This window comes from Anarrhichthys ocellatus, unplaced genomic scaffold (assembly GCF_004355925.1).
Source record: "Anarrhichthys ocellatus isolate YVR2014 unplaced genomic scaffold, GSC_Weel_1.0 scaffold19, whole genome shotgun sequence".
In the NCBI taxonomy this organism is placed as follows: domain Eukaryota; kingdom Metazoa; phylum Chordata; class Actinopteri; order Perciformes; family Anarhichadidae; genus Anarrhichthys; species Anarrhichthys ocellatus.
Window position 1 is genome coordinate 5,218,521 of NW_022280049.1, and position 21,608 is coordinate 5,240,128.

At 44.0% G+C, this 21,608-nt stretch overlaps 2 protein-coding genes across 3 annotated transcripts; both read right to left on the reverse strand.

The window, feature by feature from the left end:
- Nucleotides 1-813: 813 nt before the first annotated feature.
- LOC116389280 (progesterone receptor-like) lies at nucleotides 814-12,338 on the reverse strand. Of its 2 annotated transcripts, none has more exons than XM_031857874.1 (9): nucleotides 11,258-12,338; nucleotides 10,265-10,401; nucleotides 9,900-10,016; nucleotides 9,374-9,493; nucleotides 7,236-7,442; nucleotides 6,362-6,506; nucleotides 5,230-5,360; nucleotides 4,912-5,063; nucleotides 814-2,518 (listed from the first exon to the last, which is right to left on the reverse strand). In XM_031857874.1, exons 1-9 carry the CDS (start codon nucleotides 12,103-12,105, stop codon nucleotides 2,354-2,356), a joined length of 2,022 nt encoding a protein of 673 aa, XP_031713734.1. In that variant the 5' UTR covers nucleotides 12,106-12,338; the 3' UTR covers nucleotides 814-2,353. The 2 variants fall into 2 exon arrangements, with proteins under 2 accessions (XP_031713734.1, XP_031713733.1); XM_031857873.1 differs by having other exon boundaries at nucleotides 9,350-9,493.
- Nucleotides 12,339-13,323: 985 nt separating this feature from the next.
- On the reverse strand, nucleotides 13,324-21,229 carry LOC116389281 (moesin-like). The gene is made up of 15 exons (XM_031857875.1): nucleotides 21,140-21,229; nucleotides 20,427-20,474; nucleotides 20,151-20,234; nucleotides 19,978-20,073; nucleotides 19,689-19,811; nucleotides 18,964-19,115; nucleotides 18,778-18,861; nucleotides 18,536-18,682; nucleotides 17,899-17,995; nucleotides 17,045-17,208; nucleotides 16,765-16,895; nucleotides 16,394-16,554; nucleotides 15,875-15,967; nucleotides 14,701-14,934; nucleotides 13,324-13,488 (listed from the first exon to the last, which is right to left on the reverse strand). The coding sequence occupies exons 1-15, from the start codon at nucleotides 21,221-21,223 to the stop codon at nucleotides 13,324-13,326; spliced, it is 1,863 nt and encodes a 620-aa protein (XP_031713735.1). The 5' UTR covers nucleotides 21,224-21,229.
- Between the last annotated feature and the right edge of the window lie 379 nt (nucleotides 21,230-21,608).

Below are 21,608 nucleotides of genomic sequence, written 5' to 3' on the forward strand. Positions count from 1 at the left end.
GGGTCCTGCAAGAAGTATTGAGCCGCATGACAACCACAATTCCACGGGAGCGGGAATATTTGCGAGTGTTGGGTAACTTCGGCGTCGAGTTTTTGTTTTCTTTTCTGCGTTTCGCTCTCGCATGTCCAGAGTCACGTTGAAACCCTCTCCTGTTAAGTCTTTCCTTAATCTCCACATGAGGAAATAGTTTCAACTTTTGTTGTTTGTGGTCCGTGTGTTTGTGCTTTCTGCGGTCACCATTACCCGAGAGGGGAAAAAAAAATCCCTCTTTTGCTAGAATAGGCATGTAATATTGATGCAGAGCAGACTCGGAGAAAACACAGATATCAAATGGAATCCAAGCTAAGTTCAAATGTCGACATCAACGCATACATTTTTGATCATTGCAAACCAAACGAGACAACCGTTCCCTTTTAAGGGGAAACCACAGGGGCATGTGTATAGCGGGGGAATATATTTAGAAATAAGTGATATTTCAGCGTGTCCTTCAAAACCCTATGTCGTTCGGCTCCAATTCATTTATGAGAGGGGACAAATACTTGTTGAAAGAGGTTGTTCAGGAAATGGGAGTTAAAATGGCGGCAGAGGTTACACAGACAGCCAGGCTGGCTTTTTACAGTTGGGGCTTTTAAACGCACCATGTAAAAATAAACCGGCTCTCAAAAAGAGCCGTTTCCTCTTAAGCCCTACTGTACAGATGTGATATCTTTCTATAAATAAGATTTAAAAAATGTTGATCTATTAAGAGTTTCACTATATAGTCCCTAACTATGCCTCTGATTACAACGCACCCTTTATTGACTTGTCCCCTTCCATGCTACGACCTCCCCTCTCGTGACTCTGACCATTTAACGGTAACCCCGTTCCAACATCGCGTGGATCCGTGTTCAATAACATTACGATGCAAAATGTCAATGGATCCAAGAGATGTTGTGCATCTCTACTGCTGATGCAGATCCGACAGCGGCCACTAGATGGCAGTAAAACACAGGCGGCGTGTTTCTGGTGTCAGGGCTGCAGACATTGGCCGATTCCTGCAGGATCCATGGGAGGAAATAAATCAGCCGGGGCCTCCTCGTTTGACTGTGCTCTCCGGATTCCCGCTGTGATCTATTACCTGGCTGGGTGGACAACTGGGATAATCCTGAGGGTGGAAAAGACTTTTCTAAAAAGGGCCCGTCTGTCCACTCGGCTGCGTAGCCGACTGAAATAAATCTTGGCAGGCGGAGAAACATTTGTACCACCCTAAGCATGCTGCAATACGACCGCGTGCATTCCCCGTCAACTCTGCCCCCTCCATTATTGTTTCAAACAAACAAGATACACACGCATGCTTCACTTTTTTTTTATTACATGATGAGCTGTCACACAGTGAGCTGATTCTTGGCTGGACCTTTTTTTTTTTTTTTTTTTTTTTTTTTTTTTTTTTGAGAAAAATGCCAGAAGCTACAATGAGTGCGTGATGACACACTACACAACAAAGCACTTGCGAAGGACACTTTTTAAGAAACTGTAGAAAAGTCACAACAGTATGAAATGTTCCTTCTGGAAAACAAATTGCACTTGACTAATATTTAGCATTCAAAAACAAGCAAAAAGAATTTGCCAATAGTTAGTGGACTAATGAGTCATACTCAAGTATTTCGGACAATCATTTTCTTCAGAGTGACCTCTTTGATTCATTCATAAATAATATACATTTTGGAATTGGCATTGATGCAGTCACTTGCAGTTTAAAAGCGTGTTTTGTTTTTGTGGACCCCTAAAACGATTAGTCGGCTATTATTCCTATCGATTAGAATGAGAGTGATGTCTTCTTGTTCAGGCGAGACAGCTTGGTGTCTTAGCATGCACGCCGCAACCGTTTATTAGCTGTCAATCAACTGCGCTCATCTCAGGTGCACACACACAATAACATTCATTGTTAAGAAGCTAGTGCAAATGTCATACCACTGCGCACACTCACACAAGCTACGGCGATGTGAACTATGCGAACTCTCTCACTACCGGCTCCGCCTCCTGAAATAAAGTCTAGCCCGTTGTGAGTTAAATATGAAGACGACTACATGCCAGGCGGTTCATGAGCCTGTGTGTAGGAATGCATGCTGTGTTTTTTTAAAATCGGCTCCAGAAAAACGTGCTGTGTGTGTGTGTGTGTGTGTGTGTGTGTGTGTGATACAGATAGCAGGCAGTTAGAAGAACAAAGTGGATGCAATTAGATTGGAAGAATGTGCTTTATGCCCTTTTCATCCGTTTCACTCCCCCCCCCCCGAAAATCTCAAACACCTCTCTAGCTCACCAAAGATGCCGGCGCTCGAGCGACACATTAGGACAAACACAGAGGCTCTCCTTTTTAGGCGGTGTTGTGGAAAAGGATGGGCTTGACCATGCCCGACAGGATCTTGGGCACATGGACGCTGACAATCTCGGAGATCATCTCCGGGAAGTTGACGCGCGTCTGGAGGGTCTGAGCTCGGAGGAACAGGTCGTAGGTGAACTGGTGCAACTTCCTCACGATCTGAGAACAGCAGAAAGGAGAAAGATGGAGGTTATTAGCGACAAAGATTTAACGCAGACATTTGTGCGGCGTTGGGGGCGGGGGGGGGGGGGGGGGACAAAGCCTGCGGATTTAAGAGGAAACGGCAAAGGACATTGAAGCCCGTCTTTTGACACGAGCTTTGGGAGGCGATTTAAAAAGATGACACTCATTGCGACGCTCTAAGCCCCGCAGGCAGGGCAAAGCAGAGAGGTACAGTCTCGATCAACTCCGCTTTTCTGCCTAAAGGGCCCCGCTAGACAATCCCCGGCTGCCCTCAAGCTCGTGCGGCGTTAGCAGATGTGAGTGGGACACTGACCAAGCTGAGCCTTTAAGAGTCAAACTCCACAGTGAAAGACGTGCTGCTGAAACGGCTGCAGCTCGGCTCTCTTTGGGAGGAAACTTTCCAGCTCCTCTGGTCAGGCCCCAACCACCGATGTCACAGAGGAGGTTTTTTTTAAACTTGCATAATTCTTACCCAATTCGTATTAAAGCTTCTAGTAGCACTAAGGAGCAAAAGCAGTGGATCTCCACCCTCTAGTGGTCGCATCCCTACCAAGAGTCTTTGTTCATATCTCCATTAACAACGTTTCTAAAAAGTAGTTCAAATCCACGGAAGCACAGTTTTGGGAATAACAAATGTGTCTGAAATGATGCTTTCTTTCAGGTTGTACTGACTTTGTCTTTGGCTACATCTGTGCATGAAGCAGGGTGATGCCGCACTGCATTTGGTGCACTCAGCTTTCTCTGTAAAAGCCACAAATCAGTGGAACACCCTGCCTGACGATGTGAGGAGCTGCTGCTCTATCAGCACTTTCAAAACCGGCTTATAGAGTCTGTTAAAAGCTGCTCCGCTCTGTACTCACTGACCTTGATTCTTACGGTCTTCATGACTTGCTTTTATCTGACAAACCTACATTTATGATGTGCTATTGTGTGTAGCTTTGTATTGTGTCTTTCCCCCGTACTGTTTGTTGTTGTGCTTTCCTTGTTTCGACCTGCCCAGGGACAAGCAAATTAACTTAAAGCTATAATCTGGTACGGTGCATCAAATGGTGACATTTATGTTTTAAACTGTACATGGTCCCTTTTTAAATAAAATAAATTAATTAATAATGTGCAAAAAAATAAATGATACTGTACATGGGTGATTAAAAACCATTCGTTAACACATATGAAGGCTTATAGTCACCATAAAATAGACTGGGAGCTTTTAGTTTTAATGCAGTTTAGAAAAATGTAATGTTTAGGAATAGTTATATATATCTATATATATATCTCTATCTATCTATATCTATATATATCTATATATATCTATATCTATATATATATATATCTATATCTATATCTATATATATCTATATCTATATATATATATAGAGATAGAGGTGTGAACATGTATATCTATGTACAAAATGTCAGTCTTTGTGACTTTAGGCTTTTTAAAGCACTCCAGACACACGAGTTTGTAAAGTGTTAATTGTCTCCAGCAGCTGAATAACAGACGAGTAAACTATTAACTCTCTCGTTCTCAAAGACAACACTTGGTTAATCTTTCTCCTTTTCTTTCATCGATTTAGTTTGCTCTGGATTTTTATTTGGACAAATTTAAATTCCATCCTTCCCTCTCCAACGTAACCGGTTCAGAGATCACATGCTGGCACTCTTGAACAGTTTGTAGCAGTTTTAAAGTAGCATTTTCTCTCTTGGTCGGTTCATGGTGCACGTCAGCACATTTGCGTCTGCAGATATGACCTGCTTTGCTGCGGCTGTGTTTCCTGTCAGTACAGCACGCAGGTTGGTGTGTGAGAGCACTCCGCCTGTACTAAATGATGTTGACTGGGACTACATTTAAGGTCCCAGATTATGTGTGTCAATTCCTTATGGTTATTATTAATGTGGCAATGCTACCACTAGAGGGTGACTCATCATTTTCCCCTCCTGATGTGCAACCAGTGGAGAGAAGCCAAAGCAGTCACATGACCCTTTGGTATGTGTTTAACCCTGGTGGATTTCTGGGGATTTATGCACAAGCTGGAGATGCACCCCGGGTTCAGAAGGCATTACCGTCGTCGGTATGATATCACAGTCTGTGTAGGTCTGTAACTGCACTGAAAGAGACGGCTTGATTTGAAATGCAATAACTGATCGCCTCGATTCAGAGTCAGCCAGCCATGACATGACAAACAAATCTCCATGCGGCCTAGTTAGTTCACAAGTTAGCACGGTATTGTTTTAAATTCACATTTGGTGCACTTTGCACTATTTTCTGTTCGAGCGGTAGTTCTGCGACACATTTATGTAATCGTTCACAAAGTCAGTGTGTGTGTGTTTTTTTTTTTTTCATATATATGAAGGCGAATTGTGTCCATTACCGACTGGAGGGAGTCCAGCAGCTGCGTGAGCTGAAACAGTCGCTGTGTGCGGGTGGTCTCTCCACAGTGGCTGGCCAAGCGGTCCAGCTCGTTGATGTAGGAGGTCCGCAGCTCATCAAAATGGCGCTGGTTCTTCAGGCCCTCCACTGGCACTGTGAGCACAAAAGGCCGGCACACGACAATAACTCTCCCAGACTTTATCCATCCCATCAATTCTCTGAAGCTCGGCTGAACTCTATTATGGTCATATTTCACTTGCAGAGTTGACATTCAACTTATTACTTCAGATGCTTATCTCCCACCACGGGGAGGACTCACTGATGCTGAAGAGGACCAGCGCCTTCATGCAGAGGAACTCCTCCTGAGTGACCTTCAGCATGCAGAACCTTTGGGAGAGCAGCTTCATCCTCACACAGTGTTCATACATACTGGACACTTCCATCCGTTGGCTGTGAGGAGGAGGGGGAAACAAAAAAACACTGAGAGGAGAAGTAGGAGCACCGGGTGGTGGAGGAGTTTCAAGGAAAGCGGCAGGCAGAGAGAGATAGAGAAAGGACGAAGACAATTAATGGAGGCAGATGTGAAAAAGAGGGGGAAAAAAAGCAGCAGAGGTGAGAAGAAATGAGTGAGCCGGGTAATGGAAAAAGAGAACGACAGAGAGGCAGAGAAAAATGAGGGTCAGCTACGAGGGCAGGCGTAACCATTACCATGCAGGTCAGAGGCAGCCCGATAGAGTGACAGAGGTCTGATGCAGACGGAATGAGTGCTTTTGCTAATCTCGCGCGAAACTCCAGCCGAGTGAAAGCGGCTCTGAAGGCCAGTGGCTGGCTTTAGCATTCAGAGCGGCACCCGGCTTCAACACCGAAAACAATTTACTGATAAGAGGCAGTGGATTTGCTTCACGAACTCTGCGTTAAGGTTTAAGTACAAATAAAAGACAAAAGACAGGAGCCGAGGTGTCAGAAACGGGGTTTCTTTTCAAAGAGGCTGAAGGAGGTTGAGGTGCGAATCGAAACTTGTCAAAGTTGAAGAAAACAAAAAAAGAAATGACTCGATGCCGCTGCGGTTCTTGGCGACCGATGATGGTTTTGTGAAGATGAAATGGAATAACTCATCTGAGGTGAGATCCCTCTGCGGCCAAGTACAGCAGCACGTACAAAAGACATGGTGAAAGCAGAACAAAGTTGTTTACCGTGATCGTGTGATATAAAGAAAAAGAAAAACCCAGAAATCTTCCTCTGAAGCTCGTATTCCACTGTGCCTTTACTTCCAGTCGCGGTGACAGGTGGAATCTCATGATATTCCAACAAACCAAATGTCACTATGATTGTCTTGGCTGTTCAGACCCGAACAAACCTTCTTTGTTTGACTTCTTCCCCCTTTTTTTAATTCAAACCCAATATTAGAACTCTTGGTGTGGAGTGTAAAGTGAGTGCTTTCTGTTACTCACTCATTGAAAACCAGGTCTGGAGCGAAGTAGAGCAGGGAGCTGTTGGTGAGAGTGTAGGACCTCCAGCCCAAAGCGAACACCATCACCCCCATCCATGACAACTGAATCACTGACATCTGGTCGTCTACGTGCATGTCACGGAAACCTGTTAAAAACACGTTTAAATAACACAAGTGGGTATAACAGATGTGAAGACTTCAGGCTAATAAAAGGAATACCACAGTGTGGGTACATTGCTGTCTTTTTCCAGCCTGCCACTCTTGGCTTGAACGTGAACATATCCCCCTCTAGTGGCTAATATACGAACAGGGATTGGCCTCTCAAACTGAGGAAGTTCGACTGGCATAAAACTCCTGGCGCTGCCCGTTATCTCTAGAGCAAGAGGTCGAGGCCCTTGCACAATGACAACAGATGTTACATCAGACACTAGACTTTTTCCCGGTGCCTGTTGACCTCGTCTGTGTAATTACTGTGTACTTAATTTCCCTTGTTTACATACATGAAGCCTGACCACTGTGTTTAACCATTGCGAAGAATTTAGGAACAGTGGGCTGATGTGAAGCACCAGGGGAGCAACATGGGGTTCAGCGCTTGGATGTGCGGACAGGAGGAGCCGGGGATCAAACCGCCAAACCTTACGATTAAAGGACGATCGATCTGAGCCACAGCTGCCATTAAGCGACTGAGCGACTATCCCATCTCTAGCTCAACAGGACACGGCTGACCTTGTAGTGTCTTGTTTTTTTTTGCTTGGCCTCACACAAAGCATGTGGTTTGTCTGGTATTACGCCGAAACCAAAACAATTCATCACCCGCAGCCTCGGCGGAAATCGCCCGCATGCAGCCACGCACCTTGGCCCGGACTTGAGTTTACCTGGTATCGCCTTGGCCCAACGCACCACGGTTACCAGCTGTCTCTCCCCCAGCTCATTGAGGCTGGTGAGCAAAGACACGGGGCTGTCTGGCTGCGCGTGGTCGTGTCCCGCGTTGACCACGGCCGGCTCGATGGCCTGCAGGACGCTGAGCAGGGAGAAGCATGAGCGCGGGGTCGGGGGGATGCCTAGAGCCAGGGCCTGGGATGCTGCTCCAGACACACACACACACACACACACACACACACACGCACACACACACACACACACACACACACACACACACACACACACAAATAGTTTAAAAACAAAATATTGCGACATGTTTTATGGAATATGTTCGGCACTGAGTTGGCGTGACACTGGAGCTTATGGCCAGGGTTCATACACATTCTGACCAATGGATTTCCATGACTTTTCCATGACTTTTCAATAACTTTAAACCAAATTTCCATGACCAAACATTTTGTGAAAAAGTGAGAAAATGTCGTATTTAAACTAACAATGAGAATTCCAAAGCATACAGTATACCATAAATGACACAAACGAATGAGAGACTTTAGAGATTTCATTTTAAATATGAGCTTTAAAATGTAGCATTCTGGTGTACTCTGAGAAGACAATTAAGTGATAAGACGATATTTACTTTCAGCAAAAAACTAATTTATTATTCAGTTATGAATCAGTATTTCAGCTCTATTATTAATATTAACCTTTATTTAGACAAAATCCATTGAGACCGAGGTCTCATTTTCAAAAGTTTTGGTCAAATAAAAACCAAGAGAGCAAGAGTAGCGAGAACCATCGCCTGTACAAATAAAGTGATTCGTTTTCATTGAACCCTGTTACTGTATGGCTTCATATTAACTTCCACTGTTACTGTATGACTTCATATTAACTTCCACTGTTACTGTACAGCTTCATATTAACTTCCACTGTTACTGTATGGCTTCATATTAACTTCCACTGTTACTGTACGGCTTCATATTAACTTCCACTGTTACTGTACAGCTGTTTTTCTTTTGTGGCCTATCTTCTATTTGCAATTAATATGCATTCAATCTAGTTCAATTATTTAAATGAAAATGATAATCTACTCTGGCTATGGTAGTTTATCAAGAGTAAAATAATAGCTGTGATCAAACATACCTCTGCATTAGCAACCCGCTGAAATGAAGGTACAGGCACCTTAACACAACTCTCATTACTTCAGGGTTCTTTAGAGCAACATGGGACTGTTAGTATACTGGCTATGGTCATCAAAGTGAACAGTGTGATGAGAGGGCATGTGAGCCCTTGTTGCTGTACTTTATCTCCTTGGAGCAGAGGCTACATTTAGCATACCCTGCCTTATCAATGTATTTAAAATACTGTGACAGTGGGAAGCTGTACTCACGTCTGTTTAGACCTCCACCTTTATCCAGGCCCAGCTCCTTCACATCTCAGCCCTGCGTCAAGCTGCGCTACATAACCAGCCTCCTCTTCATGAAGCTCTTTGACCTCATCATCTCATCAGTATCTGGACCTCATGTTTCATGGTCATGAAAGTTATTCTTGACCACGAAATCGCCTCATTCTACTTTGAGTTAAAAAAACAACAAAAAAACTTGCAACCAGATGCGCCGGTGTTCCGGTTTAACGTTAATGAGCGACCGCGTGAACTGAACCTGGAACACGGGGGGGCTGCATGTTTCATCACGTTACGTTTTTTCCTCCTAAATCACGATAATGATGAACGTTAACAGTCGACAAAGTTCCGCATGCAGTGGACGTCAACTTAACCCAGCAAGTCTGAACTATAACGGAACTTAAACTGTAACAGAGGGAAAGACGGTGTAGGCCTCTGAACGCTGATTGGCCAAGACTCGACATGTCACGTCAAAGATGTTCTAGTGCGAAGATCACGACATCACCTTTTCTCCTCGTCTCACTCCAATCTGAGAAACGCTGGCTGGCAACTCAGCTTAAATGAACGACATGAAAATATGAATATAACACATTTCCATGACTTCTCCAAAACTTTTAGGATTTTATTTTTTTCAAGCACTTTTCCAGACCTGGAAATAACCATTTTAAAATTCCATGACTTTTCCAGGTTTTTCATGACCGTACGAACCCTGTATGGCACACCGATCCTCACTTTGAGCCCTGACAGCTGCACATCCTGGCTCCAACATTAGGTCTCTCCTGCCGGCCCTTTCACCGGGCCCTAGCTCCTCATCTCCGCTCCTCGCCTGCCCAGTTCCCTTCAGCCTGCGACCTAGAACCCACAACAGACGATACAGACGGGCAGAACACATGAGGGAAAAAATAAAAGGAGATAAAAAGCTTCCATTTCCTAGTTGTTTTGTCTGATTTATTACACAACAGATAGCTGGGAAAAAATATCTGGAAAAGAACTGGAACGAAATCGTATAAACAGGGCTAATACTTAAATGACTGTCAGCCACTGGAGCTGTTCCTTATCATAACCACGAGGCCACTGGCCAAGAAACCTTTGGAGAAATGGATTTGTTCCACTGCAGTTAAGCTAGAACATTTGATTAGTATGTTCTGATCCAATGCGTGTACGTTTTCTAACTGCCCTGACCCCATTTTTCCAAATACACACCACGCATACTTTCCTCTCCCGGTCTCTCGCTCTGATCTTCTCGTTAGTCCCTCACCTTTAAGGCTCATTCCCGACATGAAGCATCTCTTCAAGCGGCACGAGGCGCAGTTTTTCCTCCTCAGCTTGTCGATGGTGCAGTCATTCCGGCTGGCACACAGGTGGTTTTGCTTACCTGGTGGTACAGGAAAAAGCCCAGAGTGGGTGGGGTGGACTGCGGGGGGGGGGTGGGGGGGGGTTTAGGGCAGCAAGCTCAACATTGTCTCGGCTTCCGTCCGCTCAAGGCAAAGATATGTGGGTGTTTACTGATAACAAGCAAGTCAACCTCATAATGTCAGGTCACTGTGCCCTGCTGTGAGTGGGTGTAAGAAATTAAATCAGCAGTTGACTCATTTTGTGTGCGTTTGTGTGTGTCGCACCCACCTGCGGCGGCCCTCTTGAAGAATACTTTGCAGCTCCCACAGGTGACGGCTCCATAGTGACAGCCGGAGGCATCATCGCCGCACACCTGGCACACTCTCCTGTCCGACAGGTACACACCTGGAAACAGATTGTCATGCCTGGATGCACACACACACATACACAGACATTTAAATGAATTGGGCTATTTTTAAGGGCTTCCAAAGCAGGCACAGCTACTACACAGTTATAGATTTTCATCTCAGACGGCAACAATAAGGGAGACGGGCACAGTAAAAAGCTTTGAAGTCACTATGTCCTCAGAGGGTATTATGCCATTTGGGGTTCTATTTCCCTAAATCTAATTCCAATTACAGTCGGAGATTTCTCTGTTCCAGGACTGACGATACAACAACAAATGAAGTTGGCCGTTCCAGATTTTAAGGAAGGAATCAAAGAAGTGGAAACAGGACATTGTCCTCCATCCGAAGCACAGAGCAGGTGCTGTATCTCTTGTTTATAGTGATATATTACATGGTATTAGTGGGAAGTTAGGGATAGGGTTAACTTTGATGCTGAAACACAAACTTGGCCAAGGACATAGGGCTGTTGAATGCAATTGAATGCCGAGGCGCAGCTGGACTAGGTTTCGACGTCGAAAATGGTCCAAAACAAATGTTTACTGCATTTCTTTTTTATTTGCCTTGTAAGAAGTGCAATAATCCCTTTAGGGTAATATCAAGATATTAGAAGAAGAACAGAAGGACAGGGCAGCGTTAAAGTAATATAATGGATTTAATAAACACTTTAAAGAAATAAAAAAATAAAAAGTGGACCAAATCCAACAAGTCCAGACTCTGCATTTGTATTACTAATTAAAGAAATATGAGACTATATTAAGTGGACGGAAAGAATGTAGCTTTTATCAGGGCTGCCCTCCTGACTTGATGCCAATGTAAACCAAGTTAGAGCAAATCATTAAAATCTGCTTTTCCTTTATTTTATGTCATTTTTTACCTGAAACTGCGATCCGAGCAATCCATCCAAACTGAAGGTTCGGTCTTGATGGCGGACGAAGTGAGCTGCTCTTGGGGAATCGCACTCTCGTAACTTTCCACTTGGCCGTACCCTTGGGTCATCGCCGCTCGCACGCCACCTCTGCCACCCTGCTCACCCTTGTTGAACCAGATACAGTGACATTCCTGTCTGGATCCGAGAGAGGCTTGCTCGCAATTACAGTATTTACACAAGACATCATGTCCGCCGGATCCGCCTCTCTCCAGCTCGGATCGGCTGCTGTACGCGCGCCACACACCCGGCGTGTCCCTGTATAGGTTTGGACCGGCGGAGTACACGGAGTATGGTCTGTCCACTTGAGAGGGTCCGGGCAGCTCCGTCGGGCTCATGAACAAGTTGGATTCCTTGCAGACATATCTGGATATCGCCGAGACGCGCGCCTCGCTTTGCGCGCTGCCCGCGTCGCCCGACCGGAGCAGATCCATGCAGCTCACCTGCGTAACGCCGTGGCACACTTCTCCAAAGTCCTCGTCGTCCCTCGGGTCGGCGCCGCTCAGCAGGAGCCGGCTGCCCTCCGGGTCCATAATTCGGGGTCCTAACTCCGGCGCCCTCCTCCGGGAACTGTTCTCCGCGACCGGGTCGAAGTCTGCAAAGGCGCCGCCGGAGCACGGGTGCATGTTGTTGAGCGGAGAATACACCGAATCCAAACCCAATGACACTGACACGGCTTTGCTGAGCTCTGCCGTGGTCGCGCACGCACAGGTGTCCGCGGTGTTCAGCCGATCCCAGTGATTCATTATCAAAGAGCTCTCCTCCAAGTCGGACAAGCTCAAAAGGCGAAAAGCCATCCCCGGCTCGCGACCGTTTCAAAGCAGTGCGCTGGTCGCGCGGTGAACAAATACAACAACACTCTGAGAGACTCCCGTCATATGCTTCTGCGGATATGAAATTCCGAGCTGTCGACGACGTAGGGACGTCCCGTCCGACTCTGCTCCGCGAATGAAGGACTGGCTAACTTTTGCTTTCTTTCTCTCTCTTTTTTGTTTTTTTTCTTTACACACAAAGTAACCCGTTTCATCGCCTGCAGCGCCAACGAAGAACTTGCGAGTAACGATTTGAACTCTGTAACTTGATTTTGTACTCTGGCGTGTTGATAAGTCTCGCGAGAGCAACCAGCTGGAACGTGACAGGCCACGGCTCTCGGCAACACCGTCACTGAACATCTGTTCAGAATATGACTATTCCAGTTCATTTGGGATTTAAACAATACTTTTGTTTGGCTATAGAGGCTTGTTCGTATCCAGTGGCTGAATCCACAAAACATGGTAGTAATTGTTGTGGATAAAATACATATTGTCCCACACAATAACTGACTTTTGAGAGAAATCCATTTTCTATTCATTTAGGCATATTGCCTTCTGTTATGTAGTAACAGGCAGTGATGGGAGCTGTGGGTGGGGGTTATGCCAGCTACATCAGTTTTCATTTCCTGTGTATTTGTATTGGATGGACGTTGAGATTGATAATTAATTCTATCTGATGGCAGCTTTTGAACGGTTTGCCTTATCGGGCCCAGTTAAGGGGACTCGTCCTCCTTCACATGGACAAACAAGCACACGTGTTTCAGTGTATTTTTTTATTGATGCAATGAGAAAAAACATTTCGATGGAAGTATCTCAAATGTCATCTCTCTCATTAATCAACGTCTAACATTTTCATCAGTTGGCATGATTGGAATTGTAATACGAAGGACAACGGCAAACCTTTTCATAAATGACAGCATAGATGATGGTTCAAGTGGACCGTGAATGCTTTTTTTTTTTGTTTCTATGTAATTGTAATGTATTTTTTTAAAAGTTGTGACTTTGTTTCCTGATGAAATGACATTAAAATCATGGACATTAAAGGCGGCAACAGTATAATTTGCTGTCATATTCAGCCCGTTATGTCAGGTTAATTTTCTACCTATGCAATAATCTGCACCTACGTGCTTCTAAAATGTCTCGATGTGTAATATTTCATCATCTATATCCTTCAGTCTGAGTGGGCCTTTACAGCAGCCCCTCTCACATGGACTCAAATTCATCAATGCGTTGTTTGGTGTTGCCCTGACGAATCTGACGCAGGGTCTTGTATTTGTCTCGGCCCGCCTTCACATTCTCGGCGTGGATCAGGTCATTGGGGGTCTTTTTGCTCTCGTCTACAGCTCCAGCCAGCTCAATGCTCAGGAACTGAAAGAGAACACAAACACACAGTGAATAAGATCCCCTTTCCCTTAAAATCTTTAGGAGACCATTCAGAAGCCCTGCCCCTCTCCCGGGACCCCTGTACTCCACTGAATCCCCATCTGAAAACACGCTATTGTGCATCGTTATTAAGTCCAGTTTTGTGTTGAGTCCTCTACGCAGTACCATATCTTGTTTGGGCTGTGAGATAGAGACCAATGTTATTTCATTTGTTACAGCCCTGGGTCTGTATGAGATTTGCGAATTGAATAAAACCAATAGAATGACAATGTTTTATTATGCAGAGTGCACTTAGTTCTGGGTGATACACATTCTGTGGTGGCAATTAAGCTGCCATATTTAGAGGAGAGTCAAAACCTCTAAATGACTGTGTGTACAGGCAGCACAGAGTACCAAAACACTTTCAAAATCTTACAGCAGCAACAAAAATGTGATTTCCGAGACCTGAGAAAAGGAAGTGGCATCCACCACACAGTAATATTAAGCTTAAAGCACACGTCACTCCACACAAGTTCTACGTGAAAGTTACTTTAAAAATTACTATAAAAAAACTGTTCTGAAGAGTTGAAGTCCGTGATCTAGACTTTCTCCGTAAACAAGGCCGAGAGTCTTCAGCTAGCGGCTCTGAAGCTGTACTAAGGCACAGCCGTGCTTTGAGCTAAATGCTTATGTCAGCATACACTGACATGCTCACAATGTCAACGCAGTCATACTGATGTTTAGCAGTTAATATTTATCAAGTTAATTTAGCCGGTTAGCATGCTGACATTTGGAAAATAGGACTAAACACAATGTGCGCCCGAGGACAGGGGAATTCCATTCTTTTTGTATGTATGTCTCTGGATTTATTTGTATACCAAAGAATTTGAATTTCGAGCTGATGTGGCCAGATGAGGATTAAAGCATCTATCTAATATTTGTCAAGATATATTTTACTCAAAATCAAATATGTCAACCACCTGGTGGCACTAGAGGAAAAAAAAAATATATACAAAAAAGCCAGGTGCTCACCAAAGCCAGTGGGGCTCATCCTCTGGGGACCATGAATGCAAAATTTCTACGAAATGTCTACACACTCTGAAAAGCTCCAGGACAGCCCAGGGACTGCTAATCTCCATCTAAACCATGACCTCTGACCCGACGGTGAACGACAGAACAGAAAAAGTAGGGACTTTGATAGCGTTCACTTAACTTTACCTTGAGGTTTTTCTGCAGCCGCTGGTTCTTCTGGGCCTCCGTTACTCTTTCCTCCTCACTGCGATCTCGGACCATGCCCGGAGGTGTCAGCTCGGCGCTCGCCTCGGCACTGCTCTCATCCGTCTCGTCGTGCTCGTGCATATGAGGCTGGACCGAGTCCTGGATGTTGACACCCATGAGTTTAGTCTTCAGCTCCTCTTTGGTTCGCTCCAAATCAGCTTCTACCACCGTCGCCTGTCAACGCACACAAATTGCTGTTGCTGTGGATGGATATTCAAGTGCAAGGAGCCTACTAGCTTTCCTCCAAGTTGAATCCCTTTTTTTGCGCGTACTCTAACACCGCCTCTTTTTTAGATTTTTTTTTTTTTTTTTTTTTTTGTTCTTCGGTCAATCCTTTTTTCTTGCTGATACTGCCCCAGTATCCTCCAAACCTACAAATTACAACGTAATCCCTTTTAATTAGCTGACGTACAACTCCCTGTCAAACTTTGCCTTTGGAAATGTAAACACAGGGAGCCTTGAATTGTTGGTTCTGATGTTGCGGAGAATCAGACCTACTATGGTGGACCCGCCCTACTCTGCCTTTTGATTGACTTAGAGTAGAGCGGGCCATGCCTTTGCCAGAGGAGGTTTTGTAGTTTAGCGATCGGTAAGAATTACTTTATGGAAATAGTCTTCTCAATGGTGGTCCTATTTGCTTATATAGATCATATGGAAGAATCGGTATTACATTGAGACTGATTTCCCAAATATGTGGTCCTCTGTGACTTAAGGTTTCTCAGCATTGCGTGCATCAGTCTCCGTTGGTCATTCAAAAATAAGGTGGAAATAATGTGGCGACTGCTAGTTCAATATAGCACTTCTTATTAGTATACGAAGATTTGCATATACTTTTGGAAAATCTTTTCGTGAAATTTGTATGTACATTTAATGGTTTGTTTTAACCAACAATGGCATCACAGGGCTGAGGCTTGCTACCTGTGACAATGAAGTGACACCCATAAAGTTCATACAATCCTAATTTGAAAGTCTACTGATAAACTACTTTGTGGATCGACGCCTTGCGTCTGCTTTGCCTGGGCCTAAAGCTAAGACGTGTCAGACATCCCTTTTTGCTCATGTTTGATTCATCCTTTATCTCTCGCTCTCTCGTGGCTCTTTCATTAATTCTCACCCTTTCCTGCCATCTATTCGCCTCCTCGTCCTTTTTCTTCTTGGCGTCTTCCAGCTGGGAGATCTTAGAGGTAAGCTCTGCCAGCTCAGTGGCCTATACACACGCACACAAATGGGAAGAGAGTTAAGAGTGCTCCTGATCTGAGGTCATTGTGCTCCGCCTGTGTGTGTCGGTCTGTGTTAGAGAGAACATGTGTGTGCGTGTCTGTGCCTGCACTTAGGTGTTATGCGGTAAATGGCCTTGCTTTTCAGTCAGCTAGAAATGGGAATGATTTGAAGTATACCATCAAGCTGAATTTGTGAACCTTAGTTTCTAGCTTAAAGGTGGACTCGATCAATATATGTAAATATACCATAATGAGTTCTTGATCATGGAAATAAAGTTAATTGGAATAATCCCTTTACAGCTGTTTTTTTTTTTTTCTCTTTTAAAGGAAGGAATCCACTTTATAATTTAATCGATTCAAGTGGAGTTGAATTAAACCCAGTATGCAGGTGTGTGTTTTTTTGTTTCTTTTACCAGACTTTCCTGGCTCTTGATCTGGCTTTCAGACTGGTGCAGCAGCGCTGCTTTAGCTTCCACTGCAGCTCTGCGGTCTTTGTCCAGCCGCTCAGCCTCCTCCTGAGCAATTGTCCTCTCCTTCTCTAACTCAAGAGCCCTGTGAGTCTGCTCCTCCAGCTCTGAAACACAAATACACCGGTGCACAAAAAAATCAAAAAAAAACAATCATCCTACACATATACCCAGATAGGCCCACATAGTATATACTTCATAGAGATCCTAAAATCACAAATATTTCAATGCACTGCAAGCTTCTTTTGATGTTCTTAAACAGGAAAAAATATAAAACTCAAGTTTGAGAAACATTTGTATTCAGAAAGTTGTCAGACCATCTTGAGCTCTCTTTGTCTGCTCTTCAATCTGTCTCAATCTCTCCATCAGCTCCATGGTCTCACGAGCAATCTTCTCTGTTTCCTTTTCAGCATTTTCTCGCTTTTTCTTCTCACTCTCGAGCAGAGCCCTGACAGGAGAATTGTGCATAAATACACATCTGAAAAAAAAACTCGATTCCCCCGACAATTCTTTCTTAAAGCAGAGAGAACACATTGTAAACTGTAGAAGTTTTTATTTTTTTTTTAAATAGGCCTTCTTTATGTCCTCCTTCCTCACCTCTCCATCTGCCTCTTGTTCTTCTCCTCCCTGGCCTGGGCCTTCATCTGCTGCACCTCGATGGTGTCAGGCTTACGTCTGCGCATGTACAGGTCGTGGTTCCCCATACACAATGCCAGGATTCGTTTGTTGATGCGAAGACGGGGTACGTAGAAAACAAAGTCCTTTTTAACACAAAAATCAGTATTCAGTGATTTATGACACATCATCAGAGCTGTTTTACAGTTAAGAATAGGTTTATGTCCTGAAGGGGTTTGCTTTTGTTTGGGAGAACTAAGTTCATTTTTCTAAACAATTGGCTTTCCTGAAGTCTGCGCATGCAGGAAAATTGAAGTGCGAGGCTAAATTCATGTTTGTGAGTGAGATCAAGCAGCAGCAGCTGTCATTAAACTACTTGTAATTTATGCGTTTGCAAAATTGGTAATTTCCCCAGTAACAAGGATATGACATTCTCTCGCATCTCCTGTTTATAGTCACAGCTAAATAAATATGAATAGGCATATCTCTGAAGAATTTCTCGTAGGATAGTTGGGAAAACTATTTCATAAAAATTGCTAATGCTAAAATAATGAGTACCATGTGGTATTAAACCCTAAGCACTGGCGAAAGGAGCAGCTATTTAATCCCATCCACAAATACCCATGAATTGAGTTTGGCTAAGATAAGCTCACAGATCAACATACCTGCACAAAGTCTGACTCTAGGTATGCAGAAAAAATAGCAAGTTTCCCGCTAACTAAACCTCCCGTCGGTGTGGCCTGTGCTACATTTCACGTAATGACATGCCTCAAAGAATTTGTAGCTGCTGCAGATGAATCACCATCAATGATATTGTTGTTGTTTTTTTTGCATACCGGAGCTTTCTTGTCGATTGGTTTGATGAGAAACTTCTTGTCATTGAAGGAAATGTTTCTGATCTCACTCCAGGGGAAACCAATCTTTGGGGTCATCCTGTAAAATATTGGCATGTTGTACCACATTAGTTAACAGAGCCTATTGTGTTTTTTTTTTTTTTTTACATACAGTCAAAACATAATTATGACACTCTGAGGAAAAAAAAAGGTCAGTTCTTGGAGGCTGTACTTTTGGCACAGTGGTGCTCTGAGCTGAATGCTAACTTCAACATGCTAACATGCTCACAGTGATGATGCACATTAGCTGAATCTATGCATGTTCACAATCTTAGTCTGGTATGTTAGCATGCAAAACATAGATGTGCTTTTCAGTCTGTAGGGGATCTTTAAGGGATCACCAAAGTCATTAGGGTTCATCCTCTGGGGACCATGCATATCTGTATTGCATTTTGTCAAAATCCATTCAATAATTCGTTGCGATACTTCAAAAAAAGAGAGGAAAAGTCAGCCTCATTGTGATGCTAGATGGAAGGTCAGGGGATCAACAAATGGGTAGTAGTTGTCCTCTGGGGACCATGAATGAAGTAGCATATATTGATTCACAACTTGTCAGAGGCATTTTGAAACTGCAGCCTACTTGTCCTTCTTGTCGTAGATGTTCAGCCCCAGTGCGTCCACTCCCAACCACAGCTCTGATCCTTTCTTGTTCTTGATGTTGAAGTAGTTGACCCCGTACATCTCCAGATCCTGGGCTATCTTGAGGTACTCCACCATGGCATCTTCTCTGTGGTGTGGAGTAATTTAATGAGCTACAGAACACCTGCTTACAAAAAAAAAACAATGCATGAATTGGCTTTTGATGAAGTAAGACTGCAGTACCTCAGCAGTCCCTTGTGCTCTTGATGCCACACCTGGATTCTTTCCTCCCACTGATTTATATTCAGCTTGTGCTGCTCCAAAACCCTGGTTTTATCAGTAAAGAGGACACAGCGGTTAGAATTCAGATGGCTGAAACTAGAATTGAGTTGAACTTTGCTGAACACTCATAACCATAGGACTCAGTGCCTCTGTGGCAGCAGCTTCTCTCTTGCGAGGTATCCCGATACGTGATAGTCTTTCCTGTAGTCTCCTTGTTTGACCTGAACCGCATACGAGGCCAAGAGCACCGCAGTCTCGGGTGGACAGTAGATGTCATCATTTAGGATGCATTCTTTTACCTGAAACACAGAAAAAGACTGAAAGATCTGCTTCAACACACAAATCCCTATTGGTTTATGATGAGGTACACAATGGTGTTAATGATGATGCGACTTACAGGGGGAGAGACCCTATGTGTTCTGGTGTTAATTCAGTGCAGCTGGACCCTCTTTTGTGGGCATATACTCCCTTAATGGAAGACCCCCGAGGGTTAATGGGATCTACATGAGTCATCATAGATGATTCTTGTAGGTCGTTAAAGGTTTAGTGTTTTGTTTTGATTGAGATTCCTTATTTGTCTCATGCATCTGCTGGGTGCACTTGCATGAGACAGCCTTCATTGTGATATCCACTTTTACCAGATTCTTAATGCGCTTACAACTGATTCCTATTGTTCTTTTACTATGAATCTTGCGCTCCTTTTAGCATACATCAAGAGTAAATGAGTGGGTCTTGATCATTCTCTATCCATACAAATACAATTGTAATCATAAAATTAATTACAGTGATTAGGACAGTCCATCTTTTCCATCCCATGTTTCAGGGTCGCAAATTTTCCTCATAAAAGCAATGTGCTTGTGCTCGTCTCCAACCTGCAGAAAGAAGAGGCGCTGCGTTGCCTCCTGGATCAGTTCATCCGTGACATCCTCGGGGTAAAACTTGGCCCTGAACTTAATCAGCAAAGGGTTGTCTCTCTTCACATCTTGAGCCGTGACCTGGGGGATCGGCATCCCACAGCAGAGGGATGCCGGAATGAAGAAATGCGTACTAATTAGCCTCAATGGGTTAACGGTAGCATAACCATAAGCATGATTACATCTTTATTTTGAATCCAAATGTCGGGGGAGGGATGTAAAGTTCAAACACAGACATTCTCCTCACCCTCTTGTTGAGCTTGAGCCAGGTGGAGAAGCCTTTGCTGTCCTGATACTGGAGGCCGAAGAACCAGGTCTCCCTCAGCCCGATCGTCTTCACTATCTAAACGTATACCAATAAGTAGCACAATGACACACCTGCCTGTCTAAGCACCTGTTTGATTGTAATGCACAGTGTACCTGGTCAAAAAGCTGTTTGCCAGTCGTGCTGGGCAGGATGGCAAACTCCAGCTCAGCGTCCATGGTTGTAACTCTGACATTTATCTGCCGGAGGAAAAACAGTCACACTAAAGCCACAGGAGGACAAAGATCCCTGCTGCTCTGTCATCTGTGTCGCTGGAGAAGCATCAAGCATCACCACTACCAATTCTGTGATCATTTAGTTTGTTCTTTAGAAACAATGCTACATTTCTTGGTTGTTTGACAGAAAAATGACCAAAAAAGAGTGTTCCTTACATTCTTCTGTTCAACCAGGAGCATCCAATCGCAAGAGGTTGGTGGGGACTACAATCACAAAATGAAGCCCACAGTATGTTTTAGACTTAACTGAGAACATGAGGTTCATTCCATGATGCATGAGTCAAAAATAATGACACCCAAATAGGGTCAATCTTGCTCGTTAGTATCAAACCACATACACATATCTGCAGTTGTTGAGACTGACTTGTACAATAGGGGGGGAAAAGAAGCAGAATAGAGAAGTGGATGGCTTCATTATTCATAAACTGTGCTGAGATTAGTCAAACAAGGCAGGCTTTCATTAGTGCCCTTAATAACGTCAACAATAATAGTTACAACAATAATGTACAACTGTTGTACAAGCCTTGCTGATCGTCCTCTGGAGACTGATTGGCTTCAATGAATATTCATGAAAACAGGAGGAGAATTTCTCAGCTTTGGTTTATCTAGATAATGTGACAAAACACAATAAATCCAGGAACAACAAACACAACCAATTAGAAACATCCGGCAGCTGGGCATGATATCGTCACACGGTTTCCACTAAGAATTCTCTCTTAAGGTTAAGAGCTACGCGACCATGCCTCCTGGAAGCCTTTAAATACCACAGCAGCAGGTTCACAAACTCCAGTCAAACCACTACGGTTGCAATACAACTACTGCACTGGTGAAAATGAAGTTAATATAAAATGAAGGGCATAGCTACTTACCGTTGACATTTGTACTTTTTTAATCTGTAGCCGAAACCCTTCTTCAGAGAGGTGCTTGTAGTAGCCTTTTCTCTGCGGAGTCATATGCTTGCAATACCTACAAGGATTATTACGGAATGAGAATGGACCATTGTATTGCTCCCAAGTAGGCTGCTTCTCTCTGAGTTAATCCAATGGCAGCCTAGGGCCCACATGTTTTTAGAGAGGCAGCCTTCATCTACTTTGGAGACTTTTCCTCTTAAATTGATTGGGGTTTTGACTGAGTATCATTTACGTACAACCAGGACACCGATCTTCGTCTCCCAAACCCATTTACAGAGGTACACAAATTAGGAGTAGGGCTTAACTCAGTAGGACCTGGTGTTCCAGTGGCAGTGAAGGCTTCAAAGCGCAGTCTCCTAATATAGTAATCGGTCGAGTTAATGTTTTAAGTGCAAGTTATGGCGTACAGTGATTTTTAGGGTTAGTG